Source organism: Rhinolophus sinicus, linkage group LG07 (genome assembly GCF_036562045.2).
Source record: "Rhinolophus sinicus isolate RSC01 linkage group LG07, ASM3656204v1, whole genome shotgun sequence".
Taxonomy (NCBI): domain Eukaryota; kingdom Metazoa; phylum Chordata; class Mammalia; order Chiroptera; family Rhinolophidae; genus Rhinolophus; species Rhinolophus sinicus.
Window position 1 is genome coordinate 63,292,041 of NC_133757.1, and position 15,970 is coordinate 63,308,010.

The following is a 15,970-nucleotide window of genomic DNA, read 5'->3' on the forward strand; positions in this document are numbered from 1 at the left end:
GATATGCAAAACCTTATAAAAAATTAAAGCCACTCAATTTCAGCATCTGGAGGTTAATTTCCAGATTTTCAATATATGTACAGCATTATGTTTATGGCATAGGTATGCAATAATATTTTGCTAATGCTCATTTTTAAACTCCAAATATACAGAAAGTACTAGTTTGTCAGTAACTAACTGCCTTCTAATCCAGCCAGAACTAAGATTTTTGTTGTCATTTTTTGTTTGCTTTTCCCCCTCAGAGGAAAGAACTTGACTGGAGTTGGGCCCTGGGTCACGGTGTGGTCCCTGCAGGTGCTCTGAGTAGCCTGCTGTGTGGGGAGTTCATGGCTCTATGCCAGGCCCTGGAGTGGCTCCAGCCAGCTGCCACAAACTCCCCTAGTCTACACATCACTCCGTCACCCCACGCTTCCCTTTTCTCATCTGTAAATGGAGAGAATGGCTTTGTGAAAATTAGGCAAGATGCAAAAGGTCTTTGCAATCTGTAATGCATTAGACAATTATTATTATTATTATTATTATTATTATTATGTCAAGAACTGTATGCAAGATTTCTACATGTTAGAGAAATGAAGAAAGTAAGGAAGTTATAACAGAAAGGGTCAACATCCTGTTAGTACAGGGTAAAATCTCTGGTTTGCAAAAACGTCTGTCTCTTCATGGATTTCTATTGACCTATTACCTAGAGCTGCAAACTAGGCGAACCCAAATTTGCGTCTGAGGAGAAGAAAAGGAGAGTGTTTCTATGATCAATCTCTTGGATGCTTATGGAAAACTCTGCTTATGCCACGGACTGCCTCCCCAGCATCGTTCAGCACCTATGCTCCTTGTCCTGGAGCTCTCGCAGGTGAAATGCTGGGCAAGATTCCAGCAGACACTTGCCCTGTCCTGGGACAGAGCCCAAACCCATTAGCAGACATGTGTTTCCAGTTTGCTCAGATGAGTGACTTTTCTTCTCATGTGGTTTATGTTTTCTTGACCTCTCTCAGTCTCTCATGAACCCATTTCACTGTGTCCTTATTGCTGTCTCACAAACAGGAAACACACAGGAGAATTTCGAGAGGAGGCAGGATTTTCAAATGTATCTACTTTATGTAGCTCAGCAACCCCAGTTTCCCTGTGGGCTGTCCTTGGATGTCTGTGGTTGTGTTCTTGGTGCCGAAGGACTAGCTCTAGCCCCCTAGTCCCAGAGATGAGGAGGATGGACAGAGACCCCAAAACCCATCGCTTCCTGGGCTGAGCGGGTACAGTTTCCAACTAGACCAGTCCCTTGACAGAGACCCTTTAGCCTGGGCTTGCCTGCCTCCTGAAGGCCCCTCCAGGTTTTTCTGCTAGACTCTCCAGGGAGGAGGTGATTTTCTGGGCTATGTCTCTGGCTCTCTCTAGGGGCCAGAGTCATGGTGGAATGGAGGCGTTAGTCAGGTGGAGCTGGTCCAAAGGGGTGGAGTCAGTGACAAGATGGTGAGGCAAACCCTGAGCACTGGAGTAGGGAGGGCTCCAAGGCCGTGTAACAGTATTACTTGAGCTTCTAAAACACTTCTAGGAGCTGAAGGACGTAGAGCTAATTAAAAATGAAGCAACATGGCTAAAAGTCATCCCTCAGAATAAGGAAGGATTTGAACCCAGTGTAGCTGTTGACCACCCACAAAGTTCTGACTGAAGATAGTGTTCCCATCTTTGCAAGCCATCCAGAGGAGTTTAGACATGTGTCTTGGGTATCTAAACCCCGTAGACGTCCTCTGGGCCAATCATGCTAGGCCACCTTCAGGTCAGGCAGAGTAACCTCCCTGGTCCTTACTGACTTGAGTGCTTCCATTTGTCTCAACTCTATCCCAGGTTTCCCGAGGGCCTGGACTCTTGCCCTGTAGACTCCACAGCAAACCCTGAGGAGCTCCTCATGCTTGTTGGCTGTTGAGCCGACAGAGCAGGTGATGTGCTTCACAGTGGCACAGTTATTCTAAGGTCACACAGAAAGCTAGCAGGCAGGGTTTGACCACACAGTAAGTCTGTGCTCTTACACCACATTCTTCTTCCACTCAGAGTAGGAAACAATTGGCCCTGCTCTGGAACGGCGTCAACACCCTCTAGGCCTGTGCCCATTGACGGACCCTGTGCCCACACTGTGCTAGCCTTCTCCAGACCTATGATTGCACGTACCCCACCCCCAGCACTCTGGCGTGACAGGGGTGGTCAGCCATGTTTGAAGCACGAAGTGACAGCACTTCAGAGCAGTCAAGTGGTGGGGGCAGAACTTGGACCCAGGTTCTACTGACACCAAAGCCAGTGTTCTTTCCCACGCTGCCTTCCCCAGACCATAGAAGGGCTTTGCAAAGTCAAGAGCCATCTCTGTCACCTTGTTTAATCTGAAATGTTTACTATATTGAAACAATGCTGTTTATCAACTCTTAAAGAAATATTTTAATTACTAGATATTTATGAAATTCACATAGACCATTCCAAGTGTTCTGTGATCACCTTCAGATTAATCTGATGTTTTTAAATTACAAAAATAGAGCTCACCTTTGGTTAGGTGTCTCGACACTGCTGGTAATAGCGTCCTTTTCTGATGGTAACAAAATGATGGATCTTCCTTGGAGCTCATAGCTGATGAAATGAGGAATAGGATGGGGATATGCCTTTATTTTCCACACAACATTCCGCCTGGTGGCAGTGTCACAAAGACCACAGGTAAAATTCTAGAACCCTTTCTGAAAGGGAAAATGACAGATGCTGTCTGTAGTTCCCAGACCCTAACAGGCACATTTTGCTCCCCTATTTCCAAACCATTGTCAAACTTAAAAAGCAAAACAAAACAAAAACATGTTCTGCCTTCATTTGTTGTCGTTTGCCTGGATAAAATGGACCAAATAGAAGAAGTGAATTCCACCCCAGGAGTTGCTTTCTGTTTACAGAAAATCTGCAGAGGAAAGAATTGAATAAGGAAGGATGGGGAGCCTGGGACAGATGATATGACAGCGGTGCTGTGACGGGAGATGAGGCGCTGCCCCTGCTGGGGCACTGGGTACCCAGGCCTTGTGTAGGCAGAGGCCTGACGGATCCATGTAGGCAGACCACAGAATGCACGTGGGGGTAGGGGCTATGGGAGCCGGAACAGCACTGAGGCAGAGGGCATGGCTGGAAAGAGGAGACATGTTTGATTTGGTGGAACATCTGAGCAAAGACCTGGTCTCGGGAGTAGAAAGAGAGTCTCAAGGAGACAAAGGGGAAAGAAACAACAGAAAAAAGAGCCCAGGGATACCACAGAAGCCAAGGAACTGACTCGACAAATCCTTGCTGAGCACGAGGACTTTACGTAGAGAAGGTCCCGTCCCCACACCCTCCCCAACACTGCAGCTTGGTACACTTCTAAATCTTCCCTGCCAGATTCTTCAATGGTGGTATTTCTTTAGTTCAATTTGTATATCTTAATTGTATCTGTGGAAACGTAAATCAGTACAGTCTTTTAAGAGGACAATTTGGCAATATGTTGCAAACTTGAAAATGTTCAGTGGTACGCACCCCTGCCAGAAATTTATCTCATGGAGACACTCACAAAGTATCCAAAGATTTATGTCTGAAGGTGGCCACAGAAACGTGATTTGTGAGGACGAAGCCCATCACAGGGGCAGACTCACTCAGTTCCAGTCCAGCTGTGCAGTAGTCCTGCCGCTGGAGAAGTGAAGGCCACAGAGCACGGTGAGCACGCCCCACGTGCTGTTAGCCTGTGAAACAGCATGGACGCCTGCACACGTGAGACAAGCCCATTTACCATCAATTTTTTAAAATCTATGCGAGCATATAGACAGTCATATGTGAGAAATGCTTGCAGAAACTGTTACTGTGTTTCCCCGAAAATAAGACCTAGCTGGACAATCAGCTCTAATATGTCTTTTGGAGCAAAAATTAATATAAGACCCGGTTTTATTTTACTATATCACAAGACCGGGTCTTTAATATAATATAATGTAATAAATATAATATAATACCATTCCGGGTCTTATATTAATTTTTGCTCCAAAAGACGCATTATTGCTGATTGTCCAGTTGTGGGGACAGAGCCAGGAGTGCAGTTTCCAGGCTCTCGGCCTCACATAGAAAGGTGCTGTCTCAGGTAGTAAATGGCCATCAACTGTGATTGGATGGCCATCAGCTGTGGCTAGTTGGCCGTCAGCTGTAACCAGTGAGCCATTGGCCACTAGTATAACTGTCGTGGCTATGCTAGCAGCAAATGGGGGCTAGCAAGAAGATGGTAGCTGAGCTGGCAAGTGCGGATTGCAGTTAGCATGGTGGGTTGCAGTTAGCAAGTGGGGTTGGTTGGCAGAGAAGCAGATGGCAGGTTGCGGATCATGTGGCTCCTGCTTCCTGTGTTTCCAACCCAGCCGCCAGTGAGACTATAGTGGTGTGACTCCCCTATCTATGACTCCGTGGGTGTTCCTTTTCAGCCTCTCCATGTCCTGCGTTCTTATGTGGGGAGCAGGAGCAGAGACCCCGTGTGACACCCTGCATGACACCGGCTAGGTCTGATTTTCGGGGAAACAGGGTAACTATGGATACTTCTTCAGTGGGAGCAGTAGTTTGGAAACTTATTGTGTTTTCTTGACCTTCCATATTGCTTGCATTTTTTAACCATGTGCATATGTTGTATTCACTTGTCAATATATTATATTCACATATATTATATTCACAAGGGCGGAGAAGGCCAAAGCATGTCTGTGGGAAATCCATGTGGGGTGGCAGGTCCCTGAGCGTGCTTCTGCATGTCCCTGGGATGCTCCACGGACCACACTTAAGGCAGCAGCATATTCTGGCATCACATAAGTGTGACAGTGACTGCAAGAACTAGCCTTCAATAGCACGGTGAGGTAGGGGCAAGAAGGGCTTGGATAATAATCTTGTCTCCCGGCAGAGCTGCTATGCGACCTGGAAGTCTGTGGCTCTCCTGGATGCCTTGGCCCCAGAAAGCCCCAGAAAATCCCACCTCTCCCCCTGCTCATGCCTTGAGATCTTTGGTCACCACCATATTTTCTGTCCCACAGGAGATACGCCGGCTCTGACAGGATTATGCTGCACAGGTGGCAGGTACAGTGACCCCCTCAGAGGACCCTGGGTCTGAGGAAACCCTCTGGAAATGCAAATCAGAAAACAGTTGAGGCCCCAGTGACGGAGAGAGAAAGCATGTGGATGAATCAGCAGGGGTCTTGTCTTTTTAAGTTACCAAAATGTCCCAAATGATTTCCTGAAAAGATCTCAGTGATTGAAGGTGATTCTTGAGTCTTGGAGCTGGAGCTGTGTAGTATGTGTATGTGTGTGTGTACACTTGTACACATGCCCTGTGTGCACACACATGCTCTGTCCATGAAGAGATATTCATATGTATACATGGACATGACTCAGGAGGAAACAAGCACTCACTTCTTGCCCTGGGAAGACACACAGCTCCCAGCCAGGAGGAGCTGGCCTTCAGCCTAGGGTTCTCAGTGACCCTAAGAGAGCCAGTCCTAGAGATCACATGGCAACAAGGAGGTAACTGTTGGTCATGCAGGAGCAGGCCAGGGAGAGGAGAGACCACAGCATTAGGTCCCAGGTCATGTCCAGTGACGTGGATGCTCGGTCCCCAGCTGGCCTTGGTACACTTTCCCACAGGCAGTCCCTCTCTTCATCTGAGACTGTACATCTTAAGGCCCTAAGAGTGAGTGTTTTCTCAAAGGCAGTGACAGGGAGAAGAAAGTTCCTCAAGTCCCAGAGGAGGACAGATCATTCAGCCCGTTGGTGATAGCCTCTTTCTCTGTGACTGCCAAGTCCCATCAGCTTTTTTTTTAAAAATCCTAGCAAGGTCAGCAGTAAGCTCACCCACAGTATTTGTGCTATTATTTTAACCAACTTTTGAGTATCACACCCACTAGTTAACACCAAAGAAGGCTTATTCTGGCTTTGGGTTGCTGGGCTGTATTTTTTTTCCGACTGGCTTTGCTTCCAGAATCTTTGCTTCTGTTCATATTGAATGAGTGTGGCCTCCCGGAAGCGTCTGGCTCATGCACAAGGTGCACAGGGAACAATGGACATGTGTGCCGCCTACTCGCCCCTACACAGTGAGGGTCTCCTGCAGAGGGCTGAGAGTTAGACTCCCGTAGCCCTCAGGAAGATGCCAGCTCTGTTTGGTTTATCCCCTCTTTGTTTCTTCTGGCAGAAAAGGGAGATCAGCAATTTCGAGTATCTCATGTACCTCAACACCCTGGCTGGAAGGACCTACAATGACTACATGCAGTATCCAGTGTTTCCCTGGGTCCTGGCTGACTACACCTCACAGGTATGGGTGTTCTTTCCATGCAGGTGTCCTGAGGCTTTCTGAGCTTGACAACCAGAGCCCTTAAATCAGCATGCAGTGCCTCTGCTACAAGGTTCGGTCCCCCTGAGCCCGAGGCTGCTCCATGCTCTGCCCCTCACCCTAGAGGAGAGCTCTGAGTCCAGCTGCCTGGGTTCCTGCCCAGCCCCACCTGTGGGAAGGTGGCCCTACCTGTGAGATAATCAACAGGACTAGGACAACTGCTAACATGCACCCCAGAGGGCTTCCTGGCTTACTCACTGCAATGAACACAACTAACATCCATTTGCCAAGATAATGCCCCGGACCAACACTGGTCCTTCACGTGAACTGAGTTATGGGGTTTGTTCCTAGAATCAGCATGTGAGTTGGGGGGTGGGAGAAGTGGAGGGGAGGAAAGGTGAGAACAAGAGAGAGGAACCTAGAGACACAGAGACCCAGAGAGAATGGACTACTCCCCTGCAACCTAACTTCAGTAACTGAGATGATGGCCTGTGCACTGCAACCAGTATCTGGACTGAGACATGTAGCCATAAGGGAGGCTGACAGCAAGAGAAACAATTCAGTTTTTTGGCTTCTGTCCCTGGACCTCAGAAGGCAGGGGAGGAAGGAGGAGGAAAGCTGACACAGCTGGACCAAGCTGACATCATGTGGGGAAGACGGGGCTATGAGACAGTGTCCTTGGGCTCTGGCTGTCAGGAGGTGTGTTGGGTTGTGTGTGTAAAGGGCAGAAGGTGATTGGGTCCTGGTTTAGGCCGGTCCTGCCTTGGGCTGCTGGGATGGCTGACCCTCAGGATTTGGGAGAGGGGGCCTCAGTCTTGTGTGACCTCCTATCCCCACTTAAGACATTTAACGCAGAAAGACTTTTCTCTCCAGGCACATATTGCTTCTCGTTGCACTAATGATCATAGGAGGCTGAGGTGTTTCAAAATGGAAACTTGTACATGCCAGCTTTAACTCACATTTGACAAAGTGCTGGTTTGCCAGCCCCTTTTGTTTAGTCCCAAATTTTGATTACTTACTAGGATTTAAAAACTGGGAGATTCGTCCCCCAAATCTGGATTTCTAATCTCTTTAGGAGAACCAGGAGATCTGGCATCTATGAAGCCCCATTCTGCTCTGGTAGAATCAGCCATGGGTCTCCGCATGTGCAGCACTTAGGGGTCCAAGGAGACCCTGCTGCCCTCTTGCCGCCACCTGGCTTCTGCAGGTGTTAGTAGTGACAGGCCCTGCCTTCCCCGGGAACTGCGGTGTTCACTGCTAGTGAAAAGGAAACTCCTTTTTCTATAAAGACATGCAAACCCTGGGGAACACGCAGCTCCTCCACTAACATGCAGAACATCTCTGTGAAAGACAACATGGAGGATACCTGGCCCTGAAAACCCTACAGGTCCCCACTGTTGTCTATCCCAAGGGCAGGGGAGGGGTGACATTACATGCCTGCGTTGCCCAGAAGGGAATGGGCCTCTTGAGAAACGAGGCTGTCCCTCTCTGTTCCTCCCTAAGCAGATGACTTCTCACTTCTTAAACAATCAGTTTGGTTCTGAACAAGGACTCTGAACTATTGTTTTTTAACTTTTATTTTTATTTAGTGTGTTTTTCCAGGACCCATCAACTCCAAGTCAAGTAGTTGTTTCAATCTCGTTGTGGAGGGCACGGCTCACAGTGGCCCATGTGGGGATGGAACTGGCAACCTTGTTGTTAAGAGCACTGTGCTCTAATCCACTGAGCTAACCGGCCGCCCCTGAGGACCCTGAACTATTGATGTAAACTTCTCCAGGAGGGCAGTACCAAGTGCCTTATAGATAACAGGAATTCTTTTGAGAGTCTCTTTCCGGTAATTGGTGGTGATGTTCTGATTTGGGTCAGCTTGGAAGAGGTTCAGTGTGAACGCAATCTCCTCTCCTCTCTCCTATTCAGTCTGTGGCTCACTGGCTCCAGGGCCATAAAACCCCAGAACGCCTGCTAATCACCAGAGGGGGTCAGACCAAACGACAGTAAACCAATAAAGAGAACCATAAAACTAAAGAGCGTGGCTCCTGATGTCTCACCCAGGGCACATACACGTCTAGGGGAGTTAATTCCAGCTGTACATCTGTCTTCTAGACATTGAACTTGACGAATCCCAAGACTTTCCGGGATCTTTCGAAGCCCATGGGAGCCCAGACTAAGGAAAGAAAGCTGAAATTTATCCAGAGATTTAAAGAAGTTGAGAAGACTGAAGGTGGGTGGATCCCAGCTTGATGTTTTTTCTGCAATGCTCTTCATCTGAATGCCTCAAAATCATAGCTGATAACTATTTAGGCCATCGCCTGGCCTACAGATAATTATGCTTGAATAGAGAACTCTCACCCAGTGCCCTGCATCCTGGCTGCACGTACGAATCACCTATGGTGCTTTCATATAAAAGACACTGATGTCCAGGTCCCATCTCTAGAAATTCTGATTTTAATAAGTCTGTGATGAGGTGCAGCCAGGTTATTCCAGCCTGCAGCCAGGACTGAGAACTGCTGTGCTAAGAGCTTGAACCTCCATACTTAGGGGCAAGAAAGGCAGAGGGACGTGAACATTTGTTCAGCGCTTTCTATAGTCTAGGCTCAGGCCAACCTGCGTTCATATACACGATGGTTCATTTCAAAGAGAAGGGCATTGAAACTCAGACTTCAAGCAACTCATCTGAGATCATAGCCTCTAACTGGCAGAGCCTGCATTTGTCTGGCTCTAGAGCCTGGTTCCCAAACGTTGTTCATCAGCACGTCACCTTTACAAATTTTGCCCATTCACACGCCACCTGTGCTCTTACTGCCTTAATGTTTTTCTTTAGGTCTATTTACTTCTTAAGCTTTAATGAATATGTTCTGAAAAGAAATTTTTCTATCATGCATTTGATGCTAGCTGTATTGGTCTTCTCAAACACTTCAAAATAAACATACAGCTATTAAGGAACATCATCCATGCACCATGAAAAATTCCCTCGAGAACCAGCAGTGGCACACTTGAGGAAGGCTCATGGGCCAGGAGGCCCTGCCTTCAGTGAGCAGGTTCTCGGCAGGATAAGAGGCTTCTGCTGCACCCCACACAGCCGCTGGAGGTCACCTGGCCTCTGCCCAGGACCCTTCTCTGCGTGGGGCTGGCACTCAAACTTGTGGGGGAGATGGGAGGTGTGGGCAGGCCCTCCTTGACCTGCTAGCTCCTCCTGAGGCTAAAGTTTAATTGATATGACCCATCTTAGTCCCTCGCTGTTCCTCTGGCTGCCAGGCATTGCTGGGTCCTTTCCACAGAGGCAGGCCAGAAAAGCCCAGGTCTCACCAGCTGTGCCCCAGCCAGGGCCCATTTTGGCACCATCTACCCAATCTTAACCTGAGTGTGCATTAGAGTTGCACCTGGAGTTTGGGCTCTTGCACAGGTCTATGCAACCATGCCACAAACAACTGATGTAGAAAGCTCCTACACGACACAAGGGAGGGCTTCGGGTTGAGTGTGGGGTTGGCAGCAAGCTGGCTAAGCAGACATGTGGGGCAGCTGGCTCAGGCCTCTGCTGACTGTGCCGCCCCCAGCTCTGCCACTCACTCCTGACGTAAGCAAGTCTCTGATTCACACTGGAGATTGTGATAATGAACAGCACCTACTCATAGGATCGCTGTGTAAATGAGGGAGAGAGTGGCGGAAGGAACACAGCAGGCACAGTGCACTGTAGGTGGCAGCATTGCTCACATTCTCCACTGACATGGTTTGGCCAGGGCACTGCGTCTGCCTCAGCGTTCCAGCTCCCCCAGACCCTGGCTGCAGACAAGAGGAGAGGTTTATGTCTCTGCCCCCGAGCAGTTCAGTCCCCTTTGGAAATGAGGAAACCCATATCCTCACTCACAATGGAATGGCCCTGAGTGCATAAGCCTTCCTTTTCCACACAGATACTTCTCTTCTAAAAAAGAACCAAAGGGAAGGGGCTGCTAGTGGGATTGTAGGTGAGCTGCGCCTCTCTAGGTGACCCTTAAGTAGGAAGCCCAGAGCGCTGCCTCCCATGGGTCCTCAGCACAGCCTTCCCAGAGCCTGGCTCTGCCGCATCCTTGAGGGCAGACCCCTGGGGACTTGCGGGGTGGTGCAGCTCAGGTTCTTGAATGTCCTTTTCACCAGTGGTGGCTATTGGCCAAATTATAATGACATCCGAGAGCAGAACACCCAGCTCTATTGGCTTGCAGGTTCTCTCTAAAGCAGGGCTCGTGCTTGAGCACCATACAGGCTACGTATCTGCAGCTCGCCCCAGCACAGGCAGGAAAGCCACCCCAGGACTGTCCTTTTGTTGCAGGAGACATGACCGTCCAGTGCCACTACTGTACTCACTATTCCTCGGCTATCATCGTCGCCTCCTACCTGGTCCGGATGCCACCCTTCACCCAAGCCTTCTGCTCTCTGCAGGTAAGCACCCCTGGTCCCCTACACACACACACACACACACACACACACACACACACACACACACACACAAATATCTCACAAACTAAGAGCTGGACTTAGATGAGGCAGGAAATGCGGTTGTCAGCTCATGATTCCCACTTGATGTTAGCTCTAGGATTCCGGGCCAGCCAGCCAAGGCAGGCTGCTCCTTATCAGCTACACTTGCATGTCTGCCGAACAGTCTTTTAAAAAGACTCCAAAATATAAGGAATGAGAGATATGGGGAGAAAGAAAAACTTAACATAAGTAGGTTTTAATAGAGAAGGAAAAGCAGGAAACTTGAAGACTTCCTTGAAGGTAAGCGGTCAAAGATTATAAAAATAAACACAAAAGAGGAGGAATGAAAACAATATCACTCATGACACCAGAATGCATAATACTATGCTAAGTACAAGCCGAGTGGCTTAAGAGGACAAACAAAATATTCGAATATTGAAATGAACAGCTAAACCACACAAAGTAACTAATCAACTTGCCCAGCCATGAAATAAAAGACCATCATGCCAGCTTAGGGTTGCCAGATTCCACAAATAAAAATACAGGACGCCCAGGTAATTTTGAGTTTCAGATAAGCAGTGATTTAGACTAAAAAGTTGTGTTTATCTGAGATTCAAGGTTAGCGTGGCCTCCCATGTTTTATGTGGCCACCTTGTACAAGCTGGAAGTGAGCAAGTCTGACTGTGAGTGGACAGTGGTACCCAACGCATGTGGGATTGCTGGGACAGAGTCCCTCGCAGGCAGCAGAGAAGTTGTTTTCCTCTCTTCCTTTTCTGACCTCACCACTGGGATCCTGCTTCCCAGGTTATCTCAGGGGCACAGCTTCTGGCTGGGGAGAGCCGTCAGGTAGCCCAGCTGCAGCCAGCTCGCTTGGCCAACTCCACAGCGAATACAGCACATGGCCCAAGTGTAGGGCTGGACCTGGTTCAGGCCTTGCAAGTGTCCTGTGCAGAGGAAGGCATGACCGTGGTGGGTGATAGGCCACGGAACATGCACAGACTTGCTCTGACAACAAAACTTCACCAAAGAAAAAGGACGAATGTCCCAGGGTTTGTGTATTTTGGTCTAACCTCACTGGCAAGGTCACTCTTAGTGGTTACTCATCTGAGTGACCTTGACTCCAGGCTTAACACTGAAGCCAACTCGAGTCAGTGCTCTGGATCAGCATGAAAGCCAACTCCCATGTCCTGGGCTGGAATGGGTAAGCAAAGTCAAGGTGCTTCCTCCAGTGAGCAAAAGCCCTCTTGTATTCTGTTTCTTGGCACAGTCTGCCCTCTCCTTGACGGCATAGCTTGTCTAGACATTGTATAACCCTTCTCCCTGGAAATTCACTCAAAAATAATAAGTGCGCTTCCCCTGAGCTTTTCTCAGGCAACAAGCATTTTAAGTAAGTTTGGTTTGGAGCACAGTCGGTCCCAGAGCTGTACCCATGCCAGGAATCCGATCCAGATGTTGCTCATTAATCCATGAGAAGGGATGATCACTGTTGATGATGAGAGTGATGCGTTCCGTTACGGGTTTCCATCCAGGGCGTTCTGGAGGCTTCACAAGTTTTCTCCTTGCCCCTCAGTCTAAGGCATTTAAAGCCCATCTCTACTGTTACTCAGGGTCCTCTCACATGAAGAGGGGCAGAGTGACAAAGAGATGGCATCAGCCATGAGATTTACATCACAGCTCTGCTACTCAATAGACAAAATCTTTTGCAATTTATTTTACCTCAGGAAATGGGGTTTCTAATGCACATCTCACCAGGCTGGGATTAAATGACCAAATGTAGGTAAAGCACCTAGCTCAGGGCTGGATGCTACATGGCGATCAATCACTGTTAGTTCCCTTCTTCCCCCTGCAATCAGCCAGATGTAATCTGAACAGGCCTGAACTTGTTCAAGCTGGTTCCCTCTGGTTTACGCTAATTCTAGACCGCTGGGACTGTGTCAGAGCATTCCAAGATGGCGTGAACCACACAAAACGGATGTGCTTTGAACCCAGAAGGATATTGGGTTAAGGCTACTTTGAAGTTAGTCACAATTAGTTTGAGCTTATTTTACCCAGTTTGGCCCATTGGTTACTAGACCCAACTGGTTTGAGACGGTCTAAAGCAGTGTGAGATGGTCAGAGCCAGTTTTATATGCTTGGGCAGCCATTAGCTTGAGCCTTTGTCTCCCATGCTTACTGAAGTCTGAGCTGACTCTGGTTTTTCTGGGTTCAAATCTACCTGTGGCATATTGACCCATCCGAGTCACACTGGGCTGTCCACGTGTGCTTCTGAATTGGTTTCACCTACTTTCTACTGGCTCTTCTAGTGAGTCATAACTGGTCCAAGCCTTTGGAACCAGCAGAAGAACCAAACATTTTCTGCTTTTTACTTAGAATAAAAAATGATTTTTAGCTTTTAAGGAAATGGGTACAAAGGGTACATCTGGGGGGAACATGTCTGGTTCCAGTCGAAAGACGACTGGAACAGATGTCTTTCAGAATGTTCTGGCATCCTCCTGAACTCAGGCTCTTCCTGGGTCCCACCCTGCCTCCTAGGAGCAGGTCTATTTTTTCACAAGAGACCTTTGCTTCACTCTCGTGTGGTGACAAGGAAAGGAGCCTCTATATTCTCAACAGCCCAATCCAACCCCAGCATGGATCGTGGAGTGGGAAGGCTAAGAAAGGTGGAGAGGGGGCCAAATCCAGGCAGTGGGGTCTTCCTCACTGATCTGGAGAGCAGGAAATTGAGACTGTCGGTAGTTGCAGAGCCAGGTCTACCTGCAAACAAGTGTCAGCATAACAAAGTGCATGCTTTTCCATTCTGCATCAAGCAGACTCTGCCCCTCTCCTATTAGTTGGACTAAACCAGCGCCTCCCATGTAGGATGGCTTGGCCATGGAAGTACATTCAGTGTGGAGAGTTGTGTGCCTATGCAGTACACCTGGTGTGGGCCGATGCACTGTTGAGAGGCAGGCACAGCTTTCTTTCGGCACTATGCCCGCCCACTGGCACCATGCAGAGATGTGGCCAGCATGAGGGGCTGTCACACACTGCCTAAGAAGTGCAGTGTGGTATATTCCGGCTCCTGGGTGTCAGGTGTGCTCTATTCCCTTCACCTTTAAATCTTAATAAGTTTGGGACAGTCTTAGAATTGATACACACCTCTGTTGCCATTGTGTTTGTTTGTTTTTCTGCCCAAACTTGTTATTACAATGATAAACTCTTATAATCCAGAAAATATGGTACATGTGCAGTGTGACCTGAGCAGGTGACACCTGCAGGCAATGTGACCCAGGCACTCCTTGGCTGTGTGCTCTGTTATCCCCATTTGCTTGGAAGTAGGGAGACTCCTGCCTGCCTGAGCTGGGGGCTTGCTTCCCAGAATGCTGTGATTCTCAGGAACCTCACCCACCTGGAGGAGCCAGTGTCTGTGGCCCCAGGAACCATGCCGCTGCTGGGGCCACAGCTCAGGCCCTCTTTCTGCCCCACTAAGAGCACCAGTTGCTCTCGGGCCTGAGCTCTGATGCAGCACGGGCAGGGCAGAGTGAGACAGCCAGCACCCCGGCGAGGGCACAGTGGTGGTGGTGGTGCCGCTGCTGCATTTAATAAGAAGCTGAAATAAAGTGCTGCGTTAATTAAGTCACAGCCCATGTGAAGTCAGCTGTTACCAGCAGTGGGGAAGAGTTTTCTGAACCACCTGAGGCGAGATGGCTGGGTTTTGTGTAAGACATATGCTAGCTGCAGACAGAGCGAGAGCCAGCCCAGGCTGTTCACCGGGGGTCTCCATGGCGCCAGCTCTGGGTCCGGGCAGAGGTGTGGTGTGTCCAGAATGAAGGTGTAATTATTATTATTATGCTCACTCTACAAGGGGTATTAGAAAACGCAGGCGTAATAGAGTCAGGCGTAACAAAGTCTTGGTTCTAGAACTTTCTAATTGGCAGTGTTGAATAACTGAGCCTCAGTTTCTTCCAACTCAGTGGGCCATAAGGGTTAAGTGAGATACAGCATGGGAACTGTTTGGCTGTTTCTAAGTGCCCCATACACGTCCACTCTCCTCCCCTTCAGAGTAGGGAGCATGTTTTTCAAAATTCCTTTGTGGGTTTTATTTGTTGAGTAAAAGGCCACACCCTACAGGAAGGAAAACTAATGGCTATTCTGGGGTCAGCCCCATACTCAATCAAAAGCAGGATTGAAGAGGTGGCTGTACTACTCAATGGCTCCCCAAACCTGGTGGAACCCACAGCTCTTAGCTTTTTGAGCAGGGTGTTAGAGCCCAGCATTTTCTCTGAGGAAGCTGACAGAAAGCTGATTCCAGCTCTCTGTCAGCTGCAGACATTTGCCCCTTCATTTCTTTGGTGCTGACGTGGCCTTGAAACTGCCCTGACGATGCATGCACTATTTCCTTTCCATCCCAAAGGAATTAGACTTCTCTGCCCCTCTTGCCCCTGTTGCAGGACCCCAGCCCTCCTCACTTCCCCCCACACCCCACCTCCTATTTCCAATACCTTCTAAATCCTTTTTATTTTTCTGTTTTGAGCCCGTGCTTACCTTCTCCATGCACACAGGATTGCTCCCCAGTTCCTAGTCTGTGACGGGGCTCATTTCGCACCTCTTCCTGTGTGCCTGGCACTGCATAAGGTGTATTACACATGGGCGTGCACACACACTTCACACTCACCCACACACTGACACACACCCTCACTCACCCGCACTCACATTCTCACTTACTCACCCCCATTCTCACGCACTCATACACACATTGTTTTCCCACCCACAGCAATCATCCAGGTTTGCAGAGGAGGCCATGGGAGGGTAAAGAGATTAAGAAACTCACTAGAGTTCACACTGCAAGTGGGTGCGGAAATTCCCACTTTAGTTGGCTTGGTTCCAAAGCTAAGGTGCTTTGCACTGCGTGCTGCCTCTTTGACGGACAAAGGACAGTGGCTCAGATGAACTGATGTGTCCACAGCGTCCTGTAAGTCAATTGTTTACACAGGATACTTTTAAATTACTGGAAAGAATACCTGTCAAAACACAGGTCCTCAGCTTGCTCATAAAACCAACCCCAGTAATTGGATGTGGCAGTGGGTTGATTTGGAAGGAACAATAGACTTTCTAGCACATGTTATAAAAAACACCTATGTGTTTAAGTGTCCTGGCACATACACTTACTGATGTGGCTGTGGATCAAGAATTGAACTTTTCTTTTTTCCCCAACAT

General features: G+C 48.6%; 1 protein-coding gene across 4 annotated transcripts in view; it reads left to right on the forward strand.

Annotated features, from left to right (window-relative positions):
- WDFY4 (WDFY family member 4) overlaps window positions 1-15,970 on the forward strand; it is a 324,112-nt gene that overhangs the window by 271,266 nt on the left and 36,876 nt on the right. For all 4 annotated transcript variants that reach the window (XM_074337248.1, XM_074337250.1, XM_019730128.2 and 1 more), the window contains 4 exons: window positions 5,037-5,079; window positions 6,188-6,307; window positions 8,429-8,546; window positions 10,629-10,738. In XM_074337248.1, the coding sequence (XP_074193349.1) occupies window positions 5,037-5,079; window positions 6,188-6,307; window positions 8,429-8,546; window positions 10,629-10,738 (391 nt within the window). The remainder of the gene's footprint in view (window positions 1-5,036; window positions 5,080-6,187; window positions 6,308-8,428; window positions 8,547-10,628; window positions 10,739-15,970) is intronic.